Below are 22,259 nucleotides of genomic sequence, written 5' to 3' on the forward strand. Positions count from 1 at the left end.
TGGTATTTAGTGGCAGTAGAGAACTAGGAAGTGTTTTATTTTAGTTATATGTAGATCCAAACGCTTTTTAAACTTCTTGTTTTGACAAAGTTCTATATTCCATAAATGTAAATATAAGAAGCAAAGATATTCAGATATTTTTAGATACTTTATTAATCCTGGAGGAAATTGTATTTTTATGATATGTCAGCATATAATCTGGTTACCTGGCTTTAAAAACTTTAAACATCATTATTTCCTGCAAATTATTAGAATGTGTGTAATGTTTTTACATTTGACAAGTTTTCTTCAATCGTTGTATACTCATTCAATCATTCATTCATTCATACTGTTTACTGTTATTCGTTTTGAAATAAAACATTGAGAATGTTATTTAAATGTATTTAATGTGTAAATAATTACACATGTGTAAATATTACTGTAGTCTACAGAGTACATTTTATAATACAGTGCTACATATTCTATATGAGTCAAAATTGCATTCACTCCTTGTTATACTGACATTAATATTCACATGACATACTATTAACTATCATTAAACTAATATTACTGTACTATAATATACTAATATCACGTTATGATGTTGTACTAGATCACACAACTCCCAGCTCATACTAACACACATTTACAGTGTGATACACACACATTTCCAAATGACATTATCTCAATGTGAATTCATAAATATTCAGAATTTTAAGGCGTCCATCTGACATACTATATAGAACTTTTTTTATCATTTACTCCACCCCATAAAAGATGAAGTGACAGCTAAGTGAAAGTGAAATAATTTTATTGATTGATGAGCATCCATAACAAATCATTTTCCCAGAGGAACCTCGATGCAGTGAGGATGAACGGAGGACAAGAGCCAGTGGACAAACGTGGAACGTCATTATAAACACCTTGATATCTGGAACATCAAGACAGGGACAGATTTACACACACAGAGGCCTTCTAAAAAATTAAAGGTCTTCACTCGTCTTTGTACTGAGTAAACTCCTTCAGAGCCCAGTTCTTTGTCTCGATCTCCTGCCGTAATCGGCAGTACTCCTCAGCCAGGGACTCGAAAGCTTTGCCCAGGATCTCAAAGGAAGCCAGTTTGGACTGGACTGACTGCTTCTCTACCTGACAGGCTTTCAGCTCAGAGTCCAGCGTCTCTCTGAAATTAAAGAAACAACCACTCTGACAGCTGTTGGGAAAAAGTGGTTTATATCACGACTACAGGTGGTGACCAGGAAATACAAAGAGCATATAAACGATGAAAATTACAGAGCTCCTAAAAATATATATCAAAAAAGTACTTTCAGAAAGAGTAAAGGCAGCAAAGTCAATAACAAGAGTTAGATTAAATTTATAGAAATGAGTGAGATCAGCAAACATCCTCTCACCTTATTTTTCTGTGAGCAGATATTGTGTCAGCTGTGTATGTGTCCAACTGAAGTTCCACCATCTCAGTCCTTAAAAGAAGAAAAACATGACAGTAAAACAAGAATAACCCTCAGCATTCAAGGAGGTAAAGACTAGAAAATGTCTTACTTTATCTTCTGTAGGACTAATTCACACTTTCCCTCAAAGTAGTCCAACTTCTTCCCGTCCAGGTCCGTCTGGATCCTGAGTCTGTGGTCCAAGATGAAGGACTGGAGAAGCTGAATGCACTTAATGAGCTCCTGGACACAAGAACAAAGGAATATAAAGACATGAGTTAACAACAAAATACACACATTCAGGTCAAAACCCTCCTGAATACTCCATTCTCCAAACAGTGTAGAATCCTCCTCATTTTCTACTTTATATACATGACAGCATGAGGTCATGCACTCACACAGAGGTAGAGGCGAGTCTGTCGCTGCAGGAGAGTCGTGTTTTCACGACAGACCTCCTTCAGACTGGCGGCTCTTTTCTTGTCTTTGTCCAGCTGAGCGGACAGATGAGACACTTTGGTGGTCTTCAGACCCTCGCTCTCCGCTTCTGGAACAGATGGCAGAACAGCATTCTGAGGACCAGGTGGTCAGGTTCTGACTCTGACTCCAGACTAGAGACTCAACACACTCATTAATGTCCACTCCTGTGGCTGCTCATACCAACACACAACGACGTGCAGTGAAGTAGACGTGAATCTGAAGGAGGACATGTTTATCGTCTCTATATACTGTACCCCAGTCAGGCTGATAGTAGGAGAGCAGACCAAAACATTTCTTTTTCAGATGTTTCTCCAGCTCTTTGGGAAGGCATTGCTTCATCCTCTGAACATTCTGAAAAAAAGAAATATAGCATTGTGGGTAAAAATCACATCTGTCTGCTTGGATTGACTAATCTCTCATCCATCTATCTTCCATGCATGAAACCTCAGCACCAATGAATCCTGTAGGGTTGTGGGTGGATGTTGTGTTTCTGTGACTCACCGTCTCTGACGGCGTGAGCTCCAACACCTGTTGGGGGTTCAGACCCAGGATGGGGGCCTGATCTTGGCTGGTGGAGCTACTGGGATCCAGGAGTCTGATACACTGAGACACCAGCAGAGACTTCTCCAATGTCTCGTAGAACTACAGCAACAAAGAAGACACAAGTGACTGCTCACGTCAATCCAACAGTAAAAAAAGAACAAGCTAAATATTTTCTCTTTAACATTTTAGTTACATTCAGACAAAATGTGGCTGATGTGTCTGCAGCAACAAATACACAACATAAGTCCTTGCACATCTGAATGTGTGAATAGTCCATGTGTTTTTGTTTTGTTGGCTAGCTCCGTGTTTTCCAACCTTTTTGTGACACAGTAGATCAGCAAAGTTTAGCTTTAAACCACGGTTTAGTTTCAGTTCAGTCAGTGACTGAAGTAAGGCCGTGACCTTTACAACAACTGATGGATTCAGGCTGGAGAAAAATAAAATGATGCCATCTCCTTTTCAAAATGTTTACCTCCTCACACAGTGCAGCAGCGCTGACATCTTTCCATTTCTTGATGAGTGAGAACATGTCAAGGGTGGTACGTTCCACGAGTTGTTGCTTTATTTTATCTGTGCTTGTAGCACGGTTTCATTTCGACCTTGCATTCATGTATTTTTACTCATTCAGCTCAGATGGGTTTTACCCATTCAGCTATTCATTCAGATGACACCAAGCACAACAGGGTTGGCGTTGTTGCATCGCTGGTGTAAGAATTGCCCTGACTTCACTGTCTCTGCTTTCTTTTGCCCTCCAATCAGGCAACATCTGGGTCAGAATTTTGTCCAGGGTCCAGTTCAGAGTTAGGAAGTTTTCTCGTGAAAAACTTCTCCATCACTGTCAGCACCACCTGTAGTATTCACCACTAATTCTCTTTTCTCAAAATGACAGGGAAATTAACTACCTTCCGCCACCCAGTGGTATGGAAGAGTATTACATTACATCTGTCAGACTCTGGAATCTACTGTAGATTACAGCACAGACACTCCAGGGTGGCTTTTTTAGACTATTTAAGTGAAATTGGATTATATCTTACGACATGCAGCGGTTGAAAACACTAGGCTCACTGGGTAACCCTGCTCGGTGCAGTGCCCCCTCTGGATTCTGATCTGAATTTGGATCAGAATTCTAATCTGGATTCAGTCTGGCTCCACATTATCTAAAAATCTAAGTTGACTTTCTCTCACTTCCTCAACGTGTTTTGGTTCATGTATGATAAATGTATAAATGTTGGCAAAAAATAGAAAATTAGAAACATGAAAATAATAAAATCCTTTTTGTTGGTTCGGTCCAAAGCTAAATTCCTCAGTCACCACGGCAAATGAGGTTTACGAAAAAGATGTACAATTTATCAGCAGTTTAAGCTCAATACAACAGAATTTTACCCATTCCGCTCAAAAATCTATTGCAACCTACTGCAGTCTTGACATTATATAGGATAAGAGATTTCTGTTAAGGCCTCTATTTATGAATGGGCTCCATGTTAAATAGACAAACTAGATTCCTCCAGTGTGAAACTTCCCAACACTGACTGTATTTTTAATCAGAAGATAACTCTCAGAGCAACTTCATTGAAAAAAGTGATAAAAAACAGAACAATTGTGTACCATGTTCTGGTCAGGAGGAACAGCGCAGTGGTGTTTCCTGATGCAGTGGTCCTGGATCATCTCCTGCAGCCCTTTGTGCAGGATCTCAGACTGCAGCCAGTGACGCCTCTGGCTCTGCAGCTTCTGCTCCGCCTGGAGATGAAAAAACATTCAGAAGATACAGAAAATCCAACAAGTGAGGAGCAAAAAGAAAGACCGGGCTCCTGCTAGCAGTGACACTAAATCATGGATCACGTACTGCTTAATAAATATTCCATGACCCTTTACAAAACAAAACCCACAAACGTAACAAATGGGGTCAAAACACTTCTAGTGTGTATCTCACACTGAGCTGTAGGATCTTCATTCATGATAATCTGGTGCTTATCATTTCTCACCATGGTTTTCAGACCAATACCTTGTCCAGCTCCGTTTTCAGTGGAACAGGGAGTCCAGTTTGATCCACATGCTGGGTCAGTGTGGACAGGAGTTTACAGAGGTCAGGGTTCAGGGTCAGGTCATCCTCAGTGACGTCACAGAGGGGGAAGGAGGCGACGACTGGGAGGAACACAGGAAGCCATTAAAGCAGTTTAGTGTGTCTGGACAGAATCATAAGACACCAACTTCACCTGTCGACATTGTAGTTTCAACCAAATTTATACATTTATTCTTTATAACCGCGAATTCTTCTCCAGTGTTAGTTTTTAGTTAGTATTTGCATGATGGCGGTCAGAACCCCCCCTTCATCCTAACGGGGGACACCAGCTCCTTACCCTGTTGATGAAAGCTGTCTGTCTTCCCGAGCAGCGACGGAAGTGTAGAACCTGAACCAGAAGACATTTTACACTCACTTTTATTGTATTTTTTTAAGTAGGTAACATAACAACCTCCGATTCCGATGACTTCTTCACTGTTCTCTCGTTCTGCGACACAACATAACATCACTTCCGGAATCAAGCTTCGCGCCCGTGCAGGAAGCGTTCCCATTGGCTAACGGATGTTCTCGTCATCTGTCAGACCTCTCGCGAGAACACGTGTAGCGAGAGTTCACTGCTGTCCCACACAAACGGATACCTGGCTACCCCGTTTTAACACGGTACGGTGGAAGTACAGACTGCAGCATCACCTCTGGTCCTCCAACAGGCTGGAGGAGGCTGAAGGCAGTTGACAGAAACCACATCATTCATAATACAGGTAATAATATTGGTCTACATTCTCATATAAATTCTTCTATTCACACTTAGAGGGTATTTCCTTAATCAGCCTGCAGAGCAGTGGAGCTGGATGATCAAAGAATTATTGGTTCAGGAAAAAGGGTACAGTATTTAAAATGAGATGGAGGGTGTGTTAGATGTTTTCCTCTTTCCTTCATATTTAGGATATTATGATACAGAGACTCTAATGAACTGAACAATATTTTCCATATAGTTAACAACTCAGACTCATTTAATTCCATTTTCCTTTATGGGATTAATATTACATAGATTTCCTGATAAATATTTACAGCATGCTTTTCACAAAATTTTAAACCCTGAGAAAAAGTTAAGTTTAAGCAAAATGTATAAGACAATTTACAACGCTGTTACAATGTGTGTAAATAAAGAAGGTGTTTCACTGTGTCCTGAATAAAAAAGAATTTTGCCTATGGCCACAAACTAGAAGAAATGACAAGTAATGCTTTATGAGTGTTTGTCTTACTTTTAGAACGGTCTGAACAGTGTATAACAAGATCATTTTGGTAGCTTAAACAGTGTTAGGATCTTTCTCACCTGCTAGAGCTACAGAAGTTTATCCTTTATATCTAACAAACCAAATGTCAAAATAAGACTAGATGAAACTGTTCAATTCACATATAATCTGGCCTCAACAAATGAATGAGTATTTCTATACTGTGTAGTGTTTCCTGCGGTGACCTCTGGCCTCCTGTGCTTCTCACAGCTGTTACCTCACTGCGGTCTCTGCCCATATCTGGTCTTCTTGGTGCTGCATTCCATGTCCTATGTAACCATAGCCATGCCAAAATTTTCCTGTGCTGTCAAAAAAAAAAAAGTTTTGTATTTGTCTAAACCAAAAGGTTTTGTGGGATGTAACAAAATGATAAAATGCACTAAAAGGAATGAAACTAATCCCTAACCTGGTTTTCCCTTAAACTGGTTGTGTGTATTTTTTCCGAGAATATATGCTAAATACTCCCTCGTGTACTTGTACTCGGCTGTAGTACCGTTTCCACAGTGGATGGTGGTCTTCACCCATCAATGAGTGAAGATAGGAGCCTGTGAATCCGAGTGAAATTATAACTGACGCGGAATAAAACCAATGGATTATTTCAGAAGGGGATACTCAGGATTTGATTGGTCGTATTTATTGACCAACCCTTATTTGCTAAACCAATCAATGAAAGACTCGGTTGATTGCTAACCTTTTCAACCAATCACTGTGTCCGGTTTTGCAGAAGGCGGGTCTTGGTTGTGAAGGGGCGGGGTGTTGGAGGTCATTCAGCCCCTCTCTGATTCACTCGGCGTGTGTGGGGACGGGTAGCCGGAGTGAGGAGTCGCCGGGCGGTAGTGTACCTCCAGACACTTTTTGGAACAGGAACACCGCTGAAAACTGTCCCACGTCCTGAAGAACCCTCCCCTGGTGACGACTTCGGGGGAAATTATCCAGCGCGACGACTACGCCACACGCACAGCCAACAAACGCAGCCAGGCTATCAGGTGCTAACAGCTAGCATCCCGAAAGCTGATAGCTAGCCTCCCAGCTAGTCCCAGCAGCTAGCATCCTCCAGCCGGAGCATCACCAGCCTGTTCCCCCTCCCCGCACGGCCACACTCGGCCACAGCCCGTGGCCGTGCCTTCCAGCCTCCGAGCCCCGCAGCCCGCCTTCGGACCGACTCTGACCGCGGAGGTTTTATTGAGCCGCGGCTGCGTTTGCGTTGCTTTAGCCGACTCCATCACACCCATCTCCCCCCGGCCCCCTTTCCTCTGCCCCTCTCCCTCCACCGGAACACTGGAAATCCTCAAGCAGCCGGAGGGCGGCGAAGGGCCGGCGAAGCTGGGGGTGGTAACGCTGGAGGGGCCGCAGGGACTCGTACCGGCGACAGACAAGCTCAGCCGTGGGGAGCTGCCGACGAGCATGGACGGGCTGGCCGTGGAGGTGCGCGGCTCCAACGGGGCCTTCTACAAGGTAACCGGGACTCCGTCGCACCTACAGCCGTCACAGTTCAGATGTGTGTCGGGGAGATGTTGGGTTTGGTTCCGAAGCAGGACCGGGTCTGGGGTCACGCTGGCTGGGCTCCGGTTGTGGCTGACGGGCAGCCCTCCATGGAGCCAGCTCCGGCTAGCTGCAGCTGCGTCCCCCCCAGGACCGCGTTCTGGTCGGACGGTAAACGGTGATTACCAGCGGAAGTCCGTGACGTAACGCCGGCGGACCCGGTCCGTCATGAGTCGGGTTTTAACGTCTGAGTTGCTCCTAAAAGCGTCTCTTCCAACGAGGTGGTTTCCTCCAGCAGCTGTCTCTGCTGCTCCGATCAGACCCCAACACGTCCGGGCTGCGGCACCGAGCCTCCGGGGTTCGAACCCCCGACCAGGAAGAGCCAGGAGCCGCTTTCTGTTTCGCTTCAGCAAAATAGGGCTTTAATATTACCTGACCTCAAGTTCTAGTCTAATCCGTCAGGTGAAGCTGTATTTGGAAGTCTACTTCAGTTCCAGGGCTCTCACATGTTCGCGACACGGAGGATCGTGACCCTTTATAACCCTTTATAACCCTTTATAACCAGTGAAGCTAATAAACACGTTATTACGTAGGATGGAGTGATGGGTAGAATGGGTTGAGGTCAAACTAACTAGAAAGAGGATCTGTGGAGGTTTTTCTTACAAATATTGCAAGTAAAAACAGCATCAGGCTGTGAAATCCAACTATAATGGAATGCTAGTGGTGCCTGGGGCGGTGTATACTGTTATGCATAATAACTTTGTTATTACTTATTAATTAGTGGATTTAGTAAATTTGTTCCAACATAGGGTAACCTTAACTTTTCCATCTGTTCTTTTTCATCCTAGTAGTAGATGACATCTCTTATTTTTATTGCTCTCAGTTTAGACACATTTATTTCTCTGTGTCCCCCCCCCTCTGTTCTGCCTTGGGGTGTTGAGCTGGTCAAACGGACACATGGTGGTTTAGCAACCAGCCTATATTTACTCTCCTTCGCCGCTTCACCTGTCGTTCCGTTTTACAGGATGACAGTTTGGCTCTGACGTGACAGAACGCTTTCCACTCGTCTGGGGCGTCCGTCACCTCACAGCTCGCGTTTTACCGATGGAGGGACATTGAACTTCTAAATGTCATTTTCCAGGAAATCTGTTGTTTCGATTGGAGAGAGAGTCGGGGAACAAAGCGTTATGGAATCGTGATTGACAGGCGGGATAAAACCATTTTGCTTTTTGTCTGCTTTTCATTCTACTTGTCAGTTTAAGTGTTTTTTGGCTTTGGACTGTGAATCAGGATCATTTATATGGATCTGACAGCAGGAGAGCACCTGCCATTAAAATACCACTTCGTCCTGTTTATAGTCTGCACCCTTCGCTGCAGCAAGTGCTAATCAGAGCTAATAAAAACTGGAATTCAAACATTTTGTTTTCTTGTTCATGTTTGTTGCTCAGGTTTTCCCAGTCGATCAGTGTTTGACCATCAGCGGTCCAGACGACACCCTCGTGTTAGACAACCACCATGTGGACCTGAACGGCGGCTGAAGCGGCGTCGTTTCAGCCCGCGGCTCCTCTGCCCCCGTCTTTCATTAGCGTGTCATTCTAGACGGGGGGGTCGTCTCCCCTTTGACCTGGTAGCACTTCTCCGTCTGACGTAACGTGGACGCCGCTGGCTCCTGATTGGGCGTGTGGAGGTGCTCCTCCCGTCCATCCTGGTGTCGCTGCTGGTGTCTCCTCCAGACTTTAGCTAGAGTGTGTGTGTGTGTGTGTGTGTGTGTGTGTGTGTGTGTGTGTGTGTGTGTGTGTGTGTGTGTCTGGAGCGGTCATCACCGTGGACGACTTCACGGATGTAAACATACTAATACAAGGCTAGCACCTCCTAGCCCCCGCTATCGACACCCCCACACCTCTATGTCCCATATACGGGCGTGTCACACGCTGACACGTGCCACACCCACCTGCGTTAGCGGGGGAGTCGCAGGTTGATGGTCATGGTGGGATGATCTCCCTCTGGGAGCTCCCATTCTGATGGGCTAGACCCCCCCCACACCCCCAGGATTCTCCTGGTGTGACCCTTGTAAAGCCTGTGTGCCAAGGAGGGGAAGACTTCAGGAGTCCCCCCCCCCCCGTCATCCCGTCCAGCTCAGACAGATGTGTGGGTGACATGATGTGTCGTCTTCCTGAAGGCCCTCGATGCCCCCCCCCGTGTTGTGAACAGCTGAGCGACCAGCTGAGCGACCAGCTCTTTACGCGAGGCGTCTCACAGCCCCGCCCCCGTCCTGTCCGTCTGAATTCATTCATTCATAAGTTAAAGTGGTCTCTGCTTCTCTTCCAGGGCACCATCAAGGATGTGCATGAAGACTCCCTCACCATCGTGTTTGAGAACAAGTAAGTCTCCCTTCCTCTGGTTTGAACGGGGGTCACTGACTCCAGACCACCTCTACACGCCGGCGTTCCTCTGGTTTGAACGGGGGTCACTGACTCCAGACCACCTCTACACGGCGGCGTTCCTCTGGTTTGAACGGTGGTCACTGACTCCAGACCACCTCTACACGGCGGCGTTCCTCTGGTTTGAACGGGGGTCACTGACTCCAGACCACCTCTACACGCCGGCGTTCCTCTGGTTTGAACGGTGGTCACTGACTCCAGACCACCTCTACACGCCGGCGTTCCTCTGGTTTGAACGGGGGTCACTGACTCCAGACCACCTCTACACGCCGGCGTTCCTCTGGTTTGAACGGTGGTCACTGACTCCAGACCACCTCTACACGGCGGCGTTCCTCTGGTTTGAACGGGGGTCACTGACTCCAGACCACCTCTACACGCCGGCGTTCCTCTGGTTTGAACGGGGGTCACTGACTCCAGACCACCTCTACACGCCGGCGCTTCAGCCAGACGTCCAACGGTCCTCTGCCCGCAACAGCTGCCCCCGTGTGTCTGTTACCCCACCCTGCTGTCCTCATGGCATGCTTTCCTCTACTCCTCACCCCTACTGTCCCTTTCAGCCCCCCCCCCCAGGCCTGCTTTATCTCGCCGGTTCGGAATGTAGAGGGTGTCCCTAAAAATAGTTAGCCAAGTTATGCAGGGGGGGGGGGGGGCTTCAGCGTGGTGGCCTGTGTCGTTTTGGGATTGTTCTGGCTTCTGCCCCTTCTCCTTTTACCCTCCTGGAGCGCTCTGAAGGTGTAGGAGGTGTAGGAGGTGTAGGACGTGTAGGACGTGTAGGACGTGTAGGAGATGTAGGAGGTGTAGGAGGCGTAGGAGGTGTAGGAGGCGTAGGAGGCGTAGGAGACGTAGGAGGTGTAGGAGGCATAGGAGACGTAGGAGGCGTAGGAGGCGTAGGAGATGGCCATAAACAAAGTCCTTTTGGAGCTGTGAAGACAGAAGTGTCTCAGAATGGCTGAACCAGCAGTCATGTGTTTGACATGTTTTTTCTGCGTGTAACTGAGTGTCACGTGTACTCAGTCAGTCCTCCTTCATAGGAACTTCATGCTGTGGTCAAATCCTCCCTCATCAAACTTTATCGTCGTTGATGCAGCTGAAACTGTTTAAAGACAGTTTGGGTCCTTCACACACATCCTGTGTCGATCCGGTGTGACACCGGTTCACCTGAGCTCTAGTGGCGTGACGTCGTTCACTTGTCTACGATCTGACTTGTGTGTGTGTGTGTGTGTGTGTGTGTGTGTCGTAGCTGGCAGCCAGAGAGACAGTTACCCTTCAGCGACGTGCGGTTGCCCCCTCCGGCCGACTACCACAAGGATATCGGTGAAGGAGAGGAGGTGGAGGTGAGGCCCGGAGCGTCGTGTGTCATGTGTTTACAGGGTCGTGTTGTGATTGGCTGACACCATCGTCCACGGGGCTCTCAAGTGGTTTAAATGTCTGAGTCAGCATCAGTCATGAACTAATCTCCGTGTTTCAGTACATCTCATTCACTTGTTCAGCCTCTTCTCCACATCACACACGGGGTCCCGTCTGTTTGAGGGTGATCACACGTGAACCCGTGTCTGTCCACGTCTGTCACTTGTGTTCAGACACGGACTCACATCCAGTGTGAAGTGACTTTAGAATCACAGCAGCGTGAAGTTTTCACCGTATCATCAATGAATGAATGAACGCTTGATGGTGTTAATGGACTCATCCCCTCTGCGTCTGTCCCAGGTTTACTCCAGGGCCAACGAACAGGAGCCGTGTGGCTGGTGGCTCGCCCGGGTCCGAATGATGAAGGGAGAAGTAAGTGGTTACCTAGCAACCCATACCTTTAAAACGAGAATCAGACGTGACCGTTTGATAACAGAGAGCATGACCTTTCACCTCTGGAGCTGGAGGCTCCAGATGTGACCAACGCTACACGTCTGCTTTCATTATAAACTCACACACTGGTGTAAAGAATTAGTTGTTGCTCAGAGCTGACGTGGTTAGCTTTGTCTGCCCCTCAAGGAGTCGTCGGTCCGATCCCTGTTCCTCCGTTTAACTCCACCTGTTTTTGAAAAGAGTTTTGAGGTGAAGATTTATTTTCCTGGTTTCACAGGTAAAACATGTAAAGAAGGATTTTCTGCCTCCATGTTCATGTCCCTGTACATCAGTCATATTTCCATGAATTCTTACCTTTTTCTTCTGATGAAGATTTTTAATATTCTGGCTCTTCTTGTAGTGGAATGTCAACCATCTCTCATTTTAGTCGTCTCTGGTCCCAAAGCATTCTGGGATTTTTTTACCAGTAGTCTTCACCATCTGTCAGTTTTGTTTCTGTTTCCTGCGTTCACACCATCCAAACCGAACCACAGCGGGTTTTTATTCCAGTGACCCGACTTCTTTTGGTTGTCAGCGGCGACCCGACCCGTCTGCAGGTGGAGCGGCGTCTTTGTGGCGCCGCTGCCGGCGCGGTGATGTTATTTGGAGCGGCGTGATAAGAGCTGGGAGGAATGTCTGGCGTTGACTCACACGTTAAATCTGTCCTGATGTCCTCAGCGCTCCTCTAGCCGCCTCACTTTCTTCTAGTTCCACTTGCTCCTCTACGTTTGTGCGACCCCCCCATCTCATTGTGGTGCATCGCACAGAAAGAGTGTAGTGTAGCTGCAGGTGAGGAACCAACCAATGGAAACAGAGCAGCTGGTAGAGAGGACGTCAGTGGGTTTACCCCCTCATCTGTGTCTCATCATTCTTTATCCTCGCTGTCCGTCTGGATGAATAAAATACATCCTCCTCCTGGTTTCAGTTCTACGTGATCGAATACGCGGCGTGCGACGCCACGTACAACGAGATCGTCACGTCGGAGCGCATCAGGCCCCTCAACCCCAACAGCCCCTCATCCCGAAACTCCTTCCACAAGGTCCCCATCCCCGTCCCGGAGGACCTGAGGGAGATGTGAGTGTCCCGTAGGCACACGTGTCTGACGGGGGTCCGTCACGCGTGTTCGGTTCCTCAGCGAGGTTCTGGCGAGCCGCTGACGCTGACTCACCTGTGGGTCTCTCTCTGACAGATGTGCAAACGACAACATTCACAAAGACTTCAGGAAAGCGATCGGAGCCAACTGCATCTTCTACAGCGCCCCCAAACACGAGCTCATAGTGCTGGTCAGTACTCATCAGGGGTGGGGGGGTCTGGGGGGTGAAATGTAGTCCCTGCAGAGGTGTCTTTAAGTCATTCTTTAGTTTAATGTTATGAGCCTTCACTAAACATTCACGTCGCTGGTCTGTTATCTAACTCAAAGTCCCGCCCACAACACCTGATTGGTTAAACCCTCAGGTGTGAGCAGAGCAGTGTCACGGTGGAAGCAGCACATTGAACAAACATCACCATCAAATGTCAAAAACAAGTTTTTATGAGATTTAGAATTTGAACATGGATAAATATTAGTTATATAATATTTGTTATGTATAATATTAAATCAAGTATGTTGTTATCTTACGACTTCATTCTTTCACAGAGCTGCTTTCGTTGTCTTCTAGGGTGATGTTTGAGACCTCACTAAAGATAAATGTTGGCGTGAGGTTCACTGTTCTGACTCAGCCCTTCACTAGAAACCTTTTTCTTTGTTAAGAACTGGTGTTTACGGTGAAACCAGCCCGTTTCACTACCGATAATTAAAACGGAAAAAAGTAGGAACAAAGTTCTTTATCCTCGTGAAAGAAGAGAGTCAACTCTTCCTATTGGTGGTTCAGGTGCTTACATCATCACAGAACTCAGTGGGTCTTCAAGTATCACTCAAGTTACAGCAGGAATATGAAGACCTGGACACTTTAAGTGAAGTGCAGCCACGCCCCCTTACGTGCCACGCCCCTTTACCCAGCTGACACAGACAACGCGTCCTGACTCCACGTCCCTAACGCCCCGTTGGTGATTGACTTCCTCCCTGGTTGTCTTTACAGTCTACAAATGAAACCACAGTGAAGCGCGCCACCCTTCTGAGCGACATGCATTTCCGCAGCATCAGAACCAAACTCATGTTAATGTCCCGCAACGAAGAAGCCACCAAACATCTGGAGGTGAGGCGCGTTCCATCCCATCCACGTTGACATGTACATGTTAACCACAAGTGCGTGCCCCCCCCCCCCAGACGAGTAAGCAGTTAGCATCGGCGTACCAGGAGGAGGTGAAGGTCAGGGAGGACCTGATGGGCCTCGCCATCGGCTCCCACGGGGCCAACATCCAGCAGGCCAGGAAGGTGCCCGGCGTCACCGCCATCGAGCTGGAGGAGGAGAGCTGCACGTTCAGGATCTACGGAGAGGTGTGTGTGTGTGTGTGTGTGTGTGTGTGTGTCTGGTGTGGTGAATGCAGCCCCGGTAAACGTTCACACACAGTTAATCTGGCGTGACTGAATTGTGTTAACAACCGTGGGGGAACCAGACGGAGACGCTGAATTCAGTAGAACCTGGAGATGATTGGTTACACTCAGCTAAAGTCTGCGTGTCTATTGGTCGATAAAAATGAGTTCATCATAACTGGCTTTTGGAGTTTTTCTTCCGAGCCTGGAGGAAGGTAAAACTGATTATAGTTATTTTAAATGTGAAGAATGTGGCTTGACTCAGAGTTCCGTCACGGAGCAGGTTGGACTCGTGTGTCCAGTTTAACAGAAGTCCTCCGAGCCTCAAATTTAAGCTCCGGATTTTCACATTTAGAGGAAAACATCGTCCAGAAAATAGAAAATATCAGCGTTTTGTCAGTCCTGTCAGTCGTGTTCTGAGGTGTAACGTGTGTGTAACGTGTTTAACGTGTGTGTAACGTGTGTGTAACGTGTGTGTAACGTGTGTGTAACGTGTGTGTCACGTGTGTGTCACGTGTGTGTAACGTGTGTGTAACGTGTGTGTAACGTGTGTGTAACGTGTGTGTCACAGACCCCGGAGGCGGTCAAACAGGCTCGAGAGTATCTGGAGTTCAAGGAGGACTACTTTCAGGTACCCAGGAACCTTGTAGGTGAGTGGCCCCACGGCGTTCCAGAGGGGGTTCCTTCTGTCAGCGACAGCGTCTCATTTCATCGCCGCAGCGTTTCTCCCCCCGCTACGCCCTCTCACCCCCCCCCCCGTTTCCTCTCTGCCTCATTCAGGCAAAGTCATCGGCAAGAGCGGCAAAGTGATCCAGGAGATCGTGGACAAGTCGGGCGTGGTCCGCGTCAGGATCGAAGGAGACAACGACAAAAAGCTTCCCCGGGAGGAGGTAGGCAGGCAGGGGGCAGGCAGGGACGACACGGCCGGCAGCAAAGAGGTGAATGGACCCTCCAGCCCGTCTCCGTGCCCCATTAACACCCCCACACCCCCACTTCAAAAAGCTACTAGCAGGAGTGTAGATGTGCTGTTCCATTCCTCATCCTCCCCCCGGTCCATCGTCTGTCGTGTGATTTATCCATCGTTCTTTTAGATCAGCATCATCACACAAACGCTCACTAACCCCCCCACAGCGTTGTCCTGGTTGTCTCTTTCCTGTGCCCCCCCCCTGATCGTGTTCTGTCTTCCTCTGGGTGTCGTTTCAGGGTATGGTCCCGTTTGTGTTCGTGGGCACCAAGGAGAACATCAGCAACGCCCAGGCTCTGCTGGAGTACCACGTGTCCTACCTCCAGGTGGGCCCCCCCGTACCCCCGTACCCCCGTACCCCCAACGTGTCTCTGCTCACAGTATCTGGACATTTAATGGAGGAAACACGTTTCCTAGAAGAACAGGTGCCTTCTGGGTGAGGGGTGGGGGGCAGGAGGGTCAGAAAGCTGCTGAGACCCCCTCTTTTTGCCCTTACCTCATGTGCTTTTATTAATAGCTGCTCCCTGAGGGAGGGGGGCGAAGGGGACGCCAGAGTTTATATTACCAGCTATCTGGACCCTTGGCTTCCAAAAATAACCCCCCACCCCCCTCCGCCGCCTCCCTTCAGGTTCAGCTGTCGTTTGGTGGAGGCAGCTGTCACCCCGAACCAAGACCCCCCCCAAAAAGACAACCAGCTCCGAACTGGCATGGAAAACGCTGCCGTTGCACTGCTACCAGTCGACCCCCTCCCTCACCAAGCTACCAGTCGACCCCCTCCCTCACCGAGCTACCAGTCGACCCCCTCCCTCACCGAACTGCCAGTCGACCCCCTCCCTCACCGAACTGCCAGTCGACCCCCTCCCTCACCGAGCTGAGAAAAGTGAATCCTGTGTTTGTCCAGCGAGATTAAAAAAGCGAGGGGGGGTTAGCGTCCACAACACAAGTCTCACTTCATCAGCTCACCTTCACCCCTGCTTCAGAATGGATTCACTAGGTGGGGGTGTACTGAGGGAGGGGCCGTGCTCCTTGTTTGTTGGGGGGGTGTAACACCAGCAGTGGCTCACTCCTGCCACCTAGTGGTGGAGAGGACCCAGCAGCCCAGGCCTGTGTGCCCACGGCGCGTTGAGGACTGACTGGAGTCTTGATGTGTTCCTTAAACTCCAGTTTTGTTTCATTCAGGCGGGGGTCGGGAATGATGGGATGTCCTTTGTGTTCGTGATCGTTTAACGGTGAACCCCCCCCCCCCCTACAGGAAGTGGAGCAGCTGCGCCTCGAGCGTCTCCAGATTGATGAGCAACTCCGTCAGATCGGGGTCGGGTACCGTGCGCCCCCCAGCCGAACCGGGGGCCCCGTCGGCGACCGGGAGAAGGGCTACATGACCGACGACAGCAACAACTCCCTCCACACCTCTCGCACCTACGGGGGCCGCGGGCGGGGGCGCAGAGCCTCCAACAGCCAGTACTCTGGATACGGTAAGAAGAACCGACGGGGGGGGCGGACGGGGGGGGGCTGGAGATGGGGGGGGGGCTGGAGATGGAGGAGGAGGAGAACCAAATAGACCCGATGTGATCAGAGTTTAAAGGGTCAGAAAATAAGTCCAGGTCTACGAAAATGGATGTTAGAGTATTTGTTCGACACGCCGACGTTACCTGTAGTCATTATTACAATTAACAAACATGATAAAGAATGGAAAGAAACACACAAGTCACCAGAACACACGAGCTACCTCTGTACTCCACCGACGAGAACGAGATACGGTCTCACTGATGTCTCCATCCACCAACACGCGGTAAAGAACGAGATCTGGTCTCACTGATGTCTCCATCCACCAACACGCGGTAAAGAACGAGATCTGGTCTCACTGATGTCGTATCCATCCGCCAACACGTGGTAAAGAACGAGATACGGTCTCACTGATGTGGTATCCATCCACCAACAGGTGGTAAAGAACGAGTTCCCCTGAGTCGGAACACGTTTACAGACGACCTCTGACCTTCGGATCAGATTCTCTTGTTTCTTCAGGATGAAGTGATTTTTGATGTTTCTCTTTATTCCAGGAACAAACTCTGAACTGTCCAACGCCTCCGAGTCAGAGGACGCCACCGAGCGAGAGCAGCGGCCCCGCGGCATAGGCGGAGACGAGAGAGGCTCCCGACGGGGGGGCAGGGGCCGGGGCACCAACTCGGGGCGGGGCCGTGGAGGGCCGGGGGCCAAGCCTTCCAACTCCATCAGCTCAGGTAGCTAGAGGCTAACATTAGCAGCGAGCTAGCGCTGGAGCGCCGTCCCGTCTGACGCTCACTTCCTGTGCAGTGCTGAGAGACCCCGACAGTAACCCCTACTCCCTGCTGGAGGGGGAGGGGGAGCTGGCCGACGCCGACCTCAGCGAGGGCCTGGGAGGAGATCGGCGCAGACGCTCCCGTCGCCGCCGCACCGACCAGGAGCCCAGTGTGATGGACGCCGCCGTGGAGTCGGACGGCCAGGCTGGCCCCACCGAGAACGGGCTGGGTGAGAACCCGCCTCCTTCGGTACCAGGATGTTAGCGACACACACTCATGTTTTCTCCCACCGCCGTTAGATGACGATGCCCGACCTCAGCGCCGCAACCGAAGCCGTCGCCGCCGCAACCGTGGCAACCGCCCAGAAGGCAGTTCCACCAGCCGTGACAGACAGCCAGCAGAGAACGGTGAGCCGCCGTAGTGAACGTTTCAGGACGTTCACGTTGATGATGTAGGTGTCCAAGGAATGCCAGCAGATGGCGCTGTGACCACAGCTGATTTTGAACACGGTGATCCTCACATGGAGGTTAAAGGAGAGTAGACCAGTGGGAGAGACCTCTTCTCTTCTCTTCTCTTCTCTTCTCTTCTCTTCTCTTCTCTTCTCTTCTCTTCTCTTCTCTTCTCTTCTCTTCTCTTCTGTTTTTTACATATTTAACATCAGAAAATATTTGTACTTTTTGTTTGGTAGTTAGTTTGTTTGTGTGTTTGTGTGTTTGTCACCATGGGGTCATGTGATCTCTTTAACCCTTGCAGTGACCGTTGCTGACTACATCTCCCGTGCTGAGTCCCAGAGCCGACAGAACCTGCCCCAGAAGGAGAACCACGCTGGCCCAGAGCCCAAGGTACCTGCAGACACCACGACCCCCGAGTCACCTCTGACACAGGTCGTTTTAGGATTCCAGCACCAAGCCACTGGTTCTGTGTTGAAACACAATTTAACATCACCTGTGAACTGTTCATGAAGACACATAAGTCTGTTTCTAACAGTTAATGTATTACAACAATAAAATACAGGTAGTCCTCAACATACGAACGCAGTTGGTTGAATTGTTTGTAAGTCGTTATTTATTAAATTTCAATATATAATGACCATTTAAGGTCATTTAAATGTCATTACTACTAAAATATTAGAGTACTAGTCCCTAAGACTGACCAGAAGCAGTTACAGGACATGAAATCAACACATAGATAAAAACCAGCTACAGGTCAGGAGAGGTAACTCGTTCTTGGTTGTACGTCAGCTTAAAAACATTTTTTAAATCCCCCCCCCCCCCATCTCTCGTCCCTGCAGGAAAACGGAACCAGCGCCCCGATGCCTGAGCGGACGCCCTCCAAGCGTTCCCCCAGCAACGGCATGGCCTCCCCCAGCGAGACCCTGACCCTGGTCAACGGGGTCTCGTAGAGACACGGCCCCGCCCCTCGCGAACCCAAGTCTAGAGCAAGACTCCATGGCAAACTGTGTCCCTGCTTGCATTAACTTAAACCTTAAACAGATGAGTGAAAAGTACCTGACAAAATACCTGAATTCATACAAAAAAACGACAACGCATCTACTTAAACACACGTTAACGGTGTATGCTACCCTATCTATCAGTACCTAGTGCTTATTTAAAAAACAACTAGCTTGCCAAAAAAGAGCTGGTGGATATGACTTGATTTTTAAAAATACTGAAACGTGAGAAACAGGACGAGACTTTCTTTTTTTTTCAAACGGTTGTCTTTATTTTGTGTTAGTTTTTTTTCTTAAGAGGATTTTGTTCATTGTTGATCACTGGTTTGGACTCGACGGTCGCTCTCCACCAACAGACGCTTCTGTTCAGTGTTAGAGTTCAGGCGAGAGGCGGGCGCTGAGGCAGGTAGTTGGCTCGTGTACCTGGAGTGGAGACGGACACGGATCGGGAAATTAAGAGATATTGTGCCTTGAATTTGAAAAAAAAAATTTAAAAACTTGAGTTTTTCCATTAAGTTTGTTTTTGTTTCCTGAGAGGAAGAAAAGAGGACGAGGTTTCCTTGTTGTAACGTGAGTTTTGGTTCCGAGGAGAGAACAGACAGGGAGGAGGGCGTGGCAGGAGGGCGTGGCCGGCCGGCGCGAGGAGAACGGTGCCAAATGGGAGTGGTCGTGTCGGTGCGTGAACACGTGTGTGTTTGTTTTTGTGTGCACAGCTGAGATATTAGGCAACCGCAAAACTAAACTGGGAGGAGCGAGGTAACGGCGCAACACAGCCCTGGGGGAGTGGCGCAGCAGGGCGGCCCCTCGTGGGGTCCGGGGCGGCGCCCCCAGCAGGACGCGCTGCAGCGAGCGGACTCGAACTGTAGATTTAGACCACGACAGGAACTGCACCGCACCACTTCCTGTCGCGTCGGAGACACAGGAGGGGGCGGGGCAGGTGGGGCTCGCTTCCCGCCGCGCCGGTGTCTCGATAAAACCACTACGACGGTGCACACGAGGGCGACCACCCCCCCTGGGACGGCGCTGTGATTGGATAGCTTCAAATGAACTGAGAGCCACACACACACACTCACACACACACCAGGTGTGTTATGGTCGTGGTCGCCCCCGTGGCGCAGCAGGGGCTGGGGTCTGTCCTGTACCTGTCGGGGTCTCAAACGGAGCGGGAGACGGACTCTCTGCTCGTGTTTCACTGTTGTCATGGTTACCGTTCTCAAGTTTTTTTGTTGCTATTTCCACATCTTAGAAAACATGAAATAAAAAAACGAAGTGAATCAACCTGTTCTCTGGAGATGACCTTTGACCCCTCTGTCTTGTGAGTCTTTTTCTAACTGCATGCGTTGGTTAACGACTCGTAGGTGCTGCCTGTCCGTGCATGAGGAGGAGGCGTGTTAACCCGACTCACCATCACGTCATTCACCACAGCCGCTGCTAACGAACACTGAATGTCAGACTGACGTAAAAATAAAGGAACATTTCCACTCGTCTGCTGCCCGTCGGGGGAGGGGATCCTTCACACTCAAAGTGTTAAATTGTGCATGACAGACAAGCGTCCTCGTGACCAAAGGTGTCCACACACCTGAGTGGGTGTGTGTGTGGACTGAGACGAACCAGATGCTGCTCTCATGCGTTTCTTCTCGCCCGTGTGTCGGTTTGTGATCCGTGAACGAGCTCTGGAGTATTTGTACCTCGGTTCAGGTGTGTGTGTGTGTGTGTGTGTGTGTGTGTGTGTGTGTGTGTGTGTGTGTGTGTGTGTGGACCTTTATACCTCATTGTGTGAGTATTGTATGTCCTCCTGTATCAGTACCCCTCACCTCTTGTCAGAGTGTGTGTGTGTGTGTGTGTGTGTGTGTGCCTGTTGTACAGTCAACTTTGCTCTTTCAGATTTTGTCTCTGGTTTTCTCACTCATGTTCTGATGGCAATAAAGGACTTTTCATTGTTTGGTACATTTTTTCTGAACGCTTTTTTTTGTAATTCGAGGCCAAACTGAGTGAAGCTGCTGCTTAAGGATTGATTATATAGTTGGAAAAGATGTTTCATCGTCATTTGAAATGAGCAAATCGCACACGAGCTGCCCTAAACCCTAAACTCCACCCCATTGACCTCTGAACCAGAAGGACCAATCACGGTTTTTGGATTCTGTTCTGAGGAACAACTAGGAAACCCTGTTCAGGCCGCTGGATGAAGGTCTCTGGAGTCTGCTTCACTTCCTGTCCGGGGGAGACCTGCAGTGGGTGGAGGGTCGGATGGATCCGGTCAAACATCAGGAACGCCCAGAAGGAATGACTAGAACTGTATCAGTTAACTGTTACCGGTTTGTTGGTTCCTTCCTGTCAGTTCCTACCCTCCCCCGCTAGAGGGCCCCACCTAATAAAAAATCGTTCTTTTGGTCTTTTTCCTGTCACTCACCTCAGCAGTTAGATTTAATCATTATATATATATATATATATATATATATATATATATATATATATATATATATATATATATATATAGTTTTCCTATTTAAATACTGAACTACCAAAAAAACAGTTAATAATTCAGTATTTATGTTCCATCAACCAAAACCACAGCTTGATAATTATCCAACATCTCAAACTGTCACATGTCTGGATTATCTGCTGGAATATCGGCCACATCGTAATCTCTTCTCTTTTAGTTAATGTTCCAGGAGATTTAAGTTTTTTTAACAGGTACGTGGAGCTGCAGACTTCATTCACACCTCTAACATGATGACGCTCAGGTTCTTCCTGTCCTTGTGGGAGGCATCCAATCAGATAACAGCTGCTCTCATCTGTCCAATCACACAGAGACACGCCTTCAGTGTCAGCCTATCAATTCGTCATCACTTCCTCAGCCTCATCCCCCCTAGCAGAGTCATCCACCACCACCACCACTGTGTGGACTCCAGTGGGGGGGGGGCTGGTCAGAAAAGTCCACTGATCTGCTCAGAACGTCTAGGTCTGTGTTGGTGGATGTGATTAAGTGCTATATAAATCAAGGTTTATTGATTGATTGATTGACTGATAATTAATCTATATATATTGTTCAGACATAATCAATCCCTGTCTAAAAAGTTCAGATCAGAACAGAAACGCTCCAGTAGATGGTCCAAACCTACCATCATGCTGTCTGTAGGAGGAAAGGCTGAGGAGAAAAGAACCTCCCAGAAGCACCAATGTTGGACTTCCTGTTGGTCAGATCTGACTCCAATGAACGAACCTCTGCAGAAGTAACCCTACCCTAATCTAACCCTACCCTAATCCCTAACCTAACCCTACCCCTACCTTAACCCTAACCCTAATCCCTAACCTAACCCTACCCCTACCTTAACCCTAATCCCTAACCTAACCCTACCCCTACCTTAACCCTAACCCTACTTTAACCCTAACCCTAATCCCTAACCTAACCCTACCCTAACCCTAACCCTAATCCTAACCCTACCCTAACCCTAGCCCTAATCCTAACCCTACCCCTACCTTAACCCTAGCCCTAATCCTAACCCTACCCCTACCTTAACCCTAGCCCTAATCCTAACCCTACCCCCTACCCCACCTTAACCAGTAACCCTACCCTA

The 22,259-nt window shown here is 48.6% G+C and overlaps 2 protein-coding genes across 3 annotated transcripts; one reads left to right on the forward strand and one right to left on the reverse strand.

Moving 5' to 3' along the window:
• Nucleotides 1-211: 211 nt before the first annotated feature.
• Nucleotides 212-5,071, reverse strand: haus4 (HAUS augmin-like complex, subunit 4). Its single transcript, XM_068307768.1, has 9 exons — nucleotides 4,802-5,071; nucleotides 4,447-4,586; nucleotides 4,050-4,181; nucleotides 2,403-2,543; nucleotides 2,156-2,252; nucleotides 1,823-1,968; nucleotides 1,537-1,667; nucleotides 1,389-1,457; nucleotides 212-1,159 (listed from the first exon to the last, which is right to left on the reverse strand). The coding sequence occupies exons 1-9, from the start codon at nucleotides 5,013-5,015 to the stop codon at nucleotides 973-975; spliced, it is 1,257 nt and encodes a 418-aa protein (XP_068163869.1). The 5' UTR covers nucleotides 5,016-5,071; the 3' UTR covers nucleotides 212-972.
• Nucleotides 5,072-6,812: 1,741 nt separating this feature from the next.
• On the forward strand, nucleotides 6,813-20,628 carry fxr2 (FMR1 autosomal homolog 2). 2 transcript variants are annotated; one of them, XM_068307766.1, is made up of 17 exons: nucleotides 6,813-7,211; nucleotides 9,567-9,619; nucleotides 10,920-11,013; nucleotides 11,387-11,458; nucleotides 12,444-12,592; nucleotides 12,708-12,801; nucleotides 13,597-13,713; nucleotides 13,785-13,955; nucleotides 14,563-14,641; nucleotides 14,772-14,929; nucleotides 15,195-15,281; nucleotides 16,208-16,427; nucleotides 17,013-17,192; nucleotides 17,266-17,460; nucleotides 17,531-17,638; nucleotides 17,985-18,073; nucleotides 18,523-20,628. In XM_068307766.1, the coding sequence occupies exons 1-17, from the start codon at nucleotides 7,161-7,163 to the stop codon at nucleotides 18,631-18,633; spliced, it is 2,028 nt and encodes a 675-aa protein (XP_068163867.1). In that variant the 5' UTR covers nucleotides 6,813-7,160; the 3' UTR covers nucleotides 18,634-20,628. The 2 variants fall into 2 exon arrangements, with proteins under 2 accessions (XP_068163867.1, XP_068163868.1); XM_068307767.1 differs by having other exon boundaries at nucleotides 14,772-14,881.
• Nucleotides 20,629-22,259: the final 1,631 nt, after the last annotated feature.

This window comes from Antennarius striatus, chromosome 23 (assembly GCF_040054535.1).
Source record: "Antennarius striatus isolate MH-2024 chromosome 23, ASM4005453v1, whole genome shotgun sequence".
NCBI classification, from domain to species: Eukaryota; Metazoa; Chordata; class Actinopteri; order Lophiiformes; family Antennariidae; genus Antennarius; species Antennarius striatus.